The sequence below is a fragment of the Littorina saxatilis genome, unplaced genomic scaffold (assembly GCF_037325665.1).
Source record: "Littorina saxatilis isolate snail1 unplaced genomic scaffold, US_GU_Lsax_2.0 scaffold_2490, whole genome shotgun sequence".
Lineage (NCBI taxonomy): Eukaryota > Metazoa > Mollusca > Gastropoda > Littorinimorpha > Littorinidae > Littorina > Littorina saxatilis.
The window spans coordinates 7,501-15,493 of NW_027127188.1; the positions used below are offsets into that span (position 1 = coordinate 7,501).

Genomic DNA, 7,993 nt, shown 5'->3' on the forward strand with positions numbered 1-7,993 from the left:
TAAGTCACCGCAAAGGCTGTGCATACATCGGTATCGTATATCAATAATCATGCGGAGACATATGAAAGCCGTCACAGGCCAATATTTGAAAAAGCGAAAAGTGTAAATCTAGTACGACGCAGCAAGCCTTGTAGTACTCGGTTTATCCAACATACTGTACTTGAGTGTTTTTTGCTCCTTCGGCCTTGGTCGATAAAGATGAAACAAAAGTCGATATGGTCCCCTTGGACCAACAAAAAAGCTGGTCTGTCAACCAGGTGGCTGGGTGGCCGAGTGGTAACGCACTTGCGCTCGGAATCGAGAGGTTGCGTGTTCGACCCTGGGTCGGGCCGCTATTTTCTCCCCCCCTTTCCTAACCTAGATGGTGGGTTCAAGTGCTAGTCTTTCGGATGAGACGAAAAACCGAGGTCCCTTCGTGTACACTATATTGGGGTGTGCACGTTAAAGATCCCACGATTGACAAAAGGGTCTTTCCTGGCAAAATTGTATAGGCATAGATAAAAATGTCCATACATGCCCATGTGACTTGGAATAAAGGCCGCGAAAAGTGAACATTCGCCTAACAGGCTTGAGGTTTGCTGGTCGATGTGAATGCGTGATATATTGTGTAAAAAATTCCATCTCACACGGCATAAAGCGCTTTGAACTTCGGATAAGGCGCTATATAAATAAAGAGAATAATAATAAAAAAAAAAACAAGCCACCAAACATCTTATAATGTTCAACATCTTCATTACGATATCCGCACTCACAAGTCGGGTTATCACTTAAGTGGCGTTTCATCATATCATCATTTAAATCGCTCATTTCTAATCTTAATCTACAGTGTATAATTCCTTCTTTTCTCTTACCATGATAATATTGAGGAGGAACTTTACTATCTGAACGACCTAGAAAATGTTTAAACTGGCTAATTGATTTTGTTGATTTGATATTGTCTGGTAGAGAATTCCATGTTCGGGTAGTGCTGAGAACAAATGACTTGTTATACAGTTCAGTTCTGTGTGGTGGTACGACCCGTTCAAGTGGGTTTCGTCTATGATAGGGGTTTACAGTCGAGACAAGAGGAGGCAATAAATCAGCTACGTTCTGTGAACATTTCCCGTGTACCATTTTGTGATACAAAATTAATTTATGTTTTTCCCGTCTTAGTTTTAAACTACTGAAGCCTGATTCGTCATATAATTTTTGGTGGCTTGTTCCTTTAACTGCTCCGACAATTTCCCTTAAGGCCTCGAGGTGGAGCTGTTCCAAAATGTTTGATAACCCTTCTGTACAACTGTCCCAGACGACATCGGCGTAATCAAAGTGTGGTAATACGTAAGATTTATACATAATTTCTAAAGATTTTCTACTAAACCTGTGCTTGTAAAATTTCAAACAGTTAATCAATAACATTACTTTACTTGCAATACTGTTAATATGAACATTCCACTTACAATCATTTTGTAAAACAACGCCCAAGTGTTTGTGGTGGGCAGGGTCCTGAACATCAATGTCATTAAATGTCAAACAGTCAAAATCACTATCACGTCGTTTAAAATTTAACAGTTCAGTTTTTCCCTCACTGCTTCTTCTTCTTCTTCTTCGTTCATGGGCTGAAACTCCCACGTTCACTCATGTTTTTGCACGAGTGGATTTTTGACGTGTATGACCGTTTTAACCCCGCCGTTCAGGCAGCCATACGCCAATTTCGGGAGAGCAAACACACACTAGACGGGCGCAGTGGCCTAGTGGATAAGACATCGGCTTCCTAATAGGAAGGTCGTGAGTTCAAATCCCGGCCGCAGCCAGTTAAGGGTAGAGATTTTTCCGATCTCCCAGGTCAACTAATGTGCATACCTGCGAGTGCCTTATTACCCTGCGTGTGTACACGCAAGCACAAGACCAAATGGGCACGGGAAGGATCCTGTAATCCATGTCATGTCAGAGCTCGGTGGGTTATAGAAATACGAAAATATCAAGCATGCTTACCCCGAAAGCGGCGTATGGCTGCCTAAATGGCGGGGTAAAAACGTTCATACACATAAAAGCCGTGGGAGTTTCAGCCCATGAATGAAACAAACAAACAAACAAACAAACAAAGCAACACTCACTGCAAAGCGAAGAGAGAGGACTTGAGGGAATTCCAGGTGTCAAGTTCTGTCTGATTCCGTAGTTCCAGCAGTGTCATGTCGAACCTCTGGCATTTCGACAGTGCGTCCGCGTGCCTGCTTCTTGCTGGGTAGTAGATATACACGCTACCGCACGCACTGACGAACACTGGCATTTAGATAGGAAATATTTGGAAAACGTTGAAATTAGGATACATTTTTTTCTGAAAACGAAAAAAATGAAGCTGGAAAACACTAGAATGTAGATTGGAAATGTTCAAGAAGGAACGTATATATACTTACCTTTACAATATATAACAACCCATCACAGACCCCCCGAAGAGGCACCTACTTCAGAAACTTGAAAGGAGAGTTAGTTGATATATGCAAAAAAACAATAAAACGTATGAACAAAAGTAATAATGAATGCAGCAAACTTTAAAACACTGTTTGCAGTTACGAATAGCAGAAACGATCGGTACTTGGTTAAGATTTTGAAAATGTCAAACAGCGTGGCACTTAATTCAAAATTCAGGAAGATATAACATGTTGATGAAAGCAATTAAATTAATGTAACGTTAAATGATACTTTGTAACTGGCAATGAAACTCTTGCAGTGAGCAATTGAATTAACTTAAAAACGTGTAGAACGAAAGAAAGAAAAGCCGACTGACATACCACAAAAAAAGACAGACAGACAGACAGACAGACAGACAGACAGACAGACAGACAGACAGACAGACAGACAGACAGACAGACAAACAACAGACAGACAGACAAACAACAGACAGACAGACAAACAACAGACAGACAGACAAACAACAGACAGACAAACAGACAGACAGACAAAAGACCGACAAACCGACAAGACAGACAGACAGACAGACAGACAGACAGACAGACAGACAGACAGACAGACAGACAGACAGACAGACAGACAAAAAGACAAAAAGACAAAACAGACAGACAGACAGACAGACAGACAGACAGACAGACAGACAGACAGACAGACAGACAGACAGACAGACAGACAGACAGACAGACAGACAGACAGACAGACAGACAGACAAAAAGACAAAAAGACAGACAGAGAGAGAGAGACAGACAGACAGACACAAAGACAGACATAAACAAACAAACAAACAATCATAGACAAACAGGCAACAAGAACCACTGAAAAATATACAGAAAGAATGAAATAACAACAAGTCGCGTGAAGCGATATAAAAACATTTAGTCAAGATCAACACTACATTTAATTATCAGGATAAATTAAAAGATATTAAAAAGATTTTATATGATGGGGAAAGAGACATCTTACCCCACTAGGTAAAATAATAGTTTTTAAAACCCTTGTATTGTCAAAGATTACACATTTGTTTATGTGTCTGCCCGATCCTGATAATAACTTATTGAAAGAATTGGATAAGTTATTTGATTTTTTATTGAGTGGTAAAAGAGCAAAAATTAAAAAGACAGTAGTGTTTAAACCCCTTGAAGAAGGGGGGTTAAATATGGTGAATATTTATGTATTTTTGTCAACATTGAAGATTGATTGGATGCGAAAAGTTGTTTGTGGTGATTCATTTTTGATAAAAAAGGAGTAAATTTTAAGGGGCTTATTGTCCGTCAGGTCTTAATTGCCCATATTGGACATGAATTGGTTTATACGATTCGAGTTTTTACGCCCTCACGGCTTTTGATGTATGCGTGTTTAGGTGGTATCAGCCATCTGCACTTATGGTAGAATGACCAAGATCTTTAACGTGCCATTGTGGTGACACAGGGGTGGGAGATGGATACCGTCTCTGGGTCTGTACATAAGGTTGACCTGTGTCCGTCCCGGCCCGGATTCGAACCAGCGACCTTTCGATCACAAGTCCAGTGCTCTACCACCTGAGCTACCCGGGCCCCCATGTTTGAAGAGATTTGTTATGGATATGTATCCAGAACTAAATATTGAAAATCTGGTTGGTTGCAATTATATAAAAGTGTTGAAAAATACGGTGAAAAACAAGTTTTGGCAAGATGTGTTAAAGCATTATGAAAAGTTATATGCAAAATGTTTACCTGTTAATATTGATGAATTTTTGAACGAATGTCTTTTTTATAATGATAACATAGTGAAAGGTAAAAGAAGTATTTATCATAAGAGTTGGCATGAAGAAGGAATTGTATATGTGAAACATTTAGTAAATTTGGAGGGTAAATATTTGAATTATCAAGAGTTTTCTGAATTATTTCCTAATGTTTAAAGTGATATTTTGTTGTATTGTGGAATTGTATCCGCTGTGAAAAGCTATCAGAAGAAATTGAATTTTAAGACATTGAATTGTCAGCATGAATCAGTGGATAGTAGAGTGTGGTCAGTGATAAAAAAAGGAAACCATGTTGTGAAGAAGGTGTTTGTGCAGTCTAACGTTATTCCATCCGCGGTTTCAAAATGGAATAGCACCAGTGAAAGTAATATGAATTGGAAATTAATTTGTTTCAAACCCTTTCAAAGTACTGTTGATGTAAGTTTAAGGTGCTTTCAGCTGCGACTCTTACACCGGATTCTACCTTGTAATAAATATTTATATTTGTGTAAAATTAAAAATTCACCGCTTTGCACATTTTGCGGGTATCATGAAGAGACAATTGTTCACTTATTTTGGGAATGTATGATTGTTAAAACCTTCTGGATTAAATTGAATAATGTATTGCACAAAGAATGTTTACATTGTGAACATTTGACTTTTTCAAAAGGATTGATTATATTTGAAAATGATGATAATGTGAACACTGATAATGTTTTAGATTTGATTATTCTTTTAGAAAAATATTATATTTATAAATGTAAACTTCAGGGCTCAGTTCCGCTTTTGGGTGTTTTCTTGAAAATATTAAAACAAAGATATTACATTGAAAAGAAATTGAATTTTATCAGAAATAGAAATGTTGATTTTTTTTGTCAGAGTGGTTACCCTATGCGAATATATGTTAGGTTATTGACCAAGGCGAAGTGTCCATTTCAGCTTAACTTTTTCCACAATTTAAAATTGTAGGGTTTTATAAGATTTTAGGCAAGAGTGTGTGTATGTCTTATGTCTGTCTGCTTCACTTATCCTCTTACCTGTCTGTCACCCTGTCCAATCTTATGGGTGTAGGGGTGTCTTGTAATTTAGTGACTTTTGACTATTGTAGGGTGGAAGTTCAAAAAGAATCTATTATTTGTATTATTATACATTATAAATGATACCACCACCACCACCATCATTACTCTCTCTCTCTCTCTCTCTCTCTCTCTCTCTCTCTTTCTCTCTCTCTCTCTCTCTCTCTCTCTCTCTCTTTCTCTCTCTCTCTCTCTCTTTCATTTTATCAGTATTGTAATCTGCACGTTATGTTATGCTCCGGCCTTACTTGTAGGAGAACGGTATGTTATATGTCCGTCTGTCGGTTATGTCCTAATGTTGTATATATATATGTCTTGTAGACTTGCCATTTACATATTTATTATGCATGTTGAAGGATGAATGATGATACATTGTAGACGGATGCATGTTATTGATTAAAAGCCCCACAATGATGTGCTTGACAAATACCAAGAAAGAGAAGAAAAACAAGTCGCGTAAGGCAAAAATACATTTAGTCAAGCTGTCAAACTCACAGAATGAAACTGAACGAAATGCAATTTTTCAGCAAGACTGTATACTCGTAGCATCGTCAGTCCACCGCTCGTGGCAAAGGCAGTGAAATTGACAAGAAGAGCGGGGTAGTAGTTGCGCTGAGAAGGATAGCACGCTTTTCTGTACCTCTCTTTGTTTTAACTTTCTGAGCGTGTTTTTAATCCAAGCATATCATATCTATATGTTTTTGGAATCAGGAACCGACAAGGAATCAGATGAAGTTGTGCTTAAATCGATTTCGGAAATTTTATTTCAATCAAAATTTTTATTTTTTATTTTCAGAGCTTGTTTTTAATCGGAATATAACATATTTATATGTTTCTGGAATCAGAAAATGATGAAGAATAAGATGAACGTAATTTTGGATCGTTTTATAAAACAAAAGTTTAATTACAATTTTCAGATTTTTAATAACCAAAGTCATTAATTAATTTTTAAGCCTTCAAGCTGAAATGCAATACCATAGTCCGGCCTTCGTCGAAGATTGCTCGGCCAACATTTCAATCAATTTGATTGAAAAATGAGGGTGTGACAGTGCCGCCTCAACTGTTACAAACAGCCGGATATGACGTCATCAAAGACATTTATCCAAAAATGAAAAAATTGTTCTGGGGATATCATACCCAGGAACTCTCATGTAAATGTTCATAAAGATCGGTTTAGTAGTTTACTCTGATTCGCTCTACACACACACACACACACACACACACACACACACACACACACACACACACACACACACACACACACACACATCAGGAACCGACAAGGAATAAGATGAAAGTGTTTTTAAATTGATTTCAAAATTTAATTTTGATCATAATTTTTATAGTTTTAATTTTCAGAGCTTGTTTTTAATCCAAATATAACATATTTATATGTTTTTGGAATCAGAAAATGACGAAGAATAAGATGAACGTAAATTTGGATCGTTTAAAAATATATATATCTTTTTTACAATTTTCAGATTTTAATGACCAAAGTCATTAATTAATTTTTGAGCCGCCAAGCTGAAATGCAATACCGAAGTCCGGCCTTCGTCGAAGATTGCTTGGCCAAAATTTTAATCAATTTGATTGAAAAATGAGGGTGTGACTTTTACAAAAAGCCGGATATGACGTCATCAAAGGTTTTTATCGAAAAAAAGAAAAACACATCCGGGGATATCATTCCCAGGAACTCTCATGTAAAATTTCATAAAGATCGGTCCAATAGTTTGGTCTGAATCGCTCTACACACACACACGCAGAGACACACACACACATACACCACACCCTCGTCTCGATTCCCCCCTCTACGTTAAAACATTTTGTCAAAACGTGACTAAATGTAAAAAACACACTTTCACAACCGTCAACTATCATCACTATCACAGCAGTAACGTCACAATAATTATCAACACACAAATAAATAAAAATAAATAGCAACGCACTCACCAGCAAAAAGCAGATAATTCAAACTATCCATTTTCAGCATCTCGGTGTAAAGACAGAACTGCCAAATGCCGATTACATGTCCTCGGACCTCTTTTTATCATACAACCACCACAAGAGTTATGTCCCCTGACTCGGCCTCTCTCTCAGAACGGTGGAATCGTGCTTGCGCCAAACACTCGATTGAAAGCGTCAGAAAAACAATAGAGGGAAATCGAATGGGAAGGGGACATTAGCAACCGCAATGGAATCGAAGGCATTTTCAGTGATCACTGGCCTGTGATAATATAAGATGTTTGATGGGTTGTTGACAGACCAGCTTTTTTGTCGTCCGAGGGGGAGCATATCGTCAAAAGTCGATATGCCCCCCGAGCTTACCCCGAGCCATCGTAAACCCGTGTGATCCAGTTTCCTTTTTTTAACAATTTAGTCGTCAGTTTGTAATTTCAATGCGACTCGCTGTAAGCTTATTTGTAATAGCACGTTATTGTGTACCTCTGAATCTAAAACGCAGCAAACGGCTGTGAGTCACACGAACTAGAGCGGTGGAAGTTGGCCGTTCAGAGGAACTGGCGCTATGCAGAGCCGTCATCTGCTACGAGAAAGACGTTTTGCGTGACACGTTTCCTGGCTTTTCTTTATTTCAAACTTTCAAAACTTCAAATTGTACTGATCTTGTCTTGATGAAAAAAGAATTCTTTTGTGATTTAAGAATGTTTGTGTAACAAGCTGTCAATTTATTATTTAGCTTTTAAAAGTTAGGTCCAGCACCAAAACGAGGCGCCTGATTGTTCGTTCG

The 7,993-nt window shown here is 38.0% G+C and overlaps 1 protein-coding gene across 1 annotated transcript in view; it reads right to left on the reverse strand.

Moving 5' to 3' along the window:
* Positions 1–7,335, reverse strand: part of LOC138955655 (uncharacterized) — a 14,822-nt gene extending 7,487 nt beyond the window's left edge. The window contains exons 1-2 of the mRNA XM_070327218.1: positions 7,198–7,335; positions 2,097–2,262 (exon numbers count right to left, since the gene is read on the reverse strand). Coding sequence (XP_070183319.1) covers positions 2,097–2,262; positions 7,198–7,237 — 206 coding nt within the window. The 5' untranslated portion in view covers positions 7,238–7,335. The remainder of the gene's footprint in view (positions 1–2,096; positions 2,263–7,197) is intronic.
* Positions 7,336–7,993: the final 658 nt, after the last annotated feature.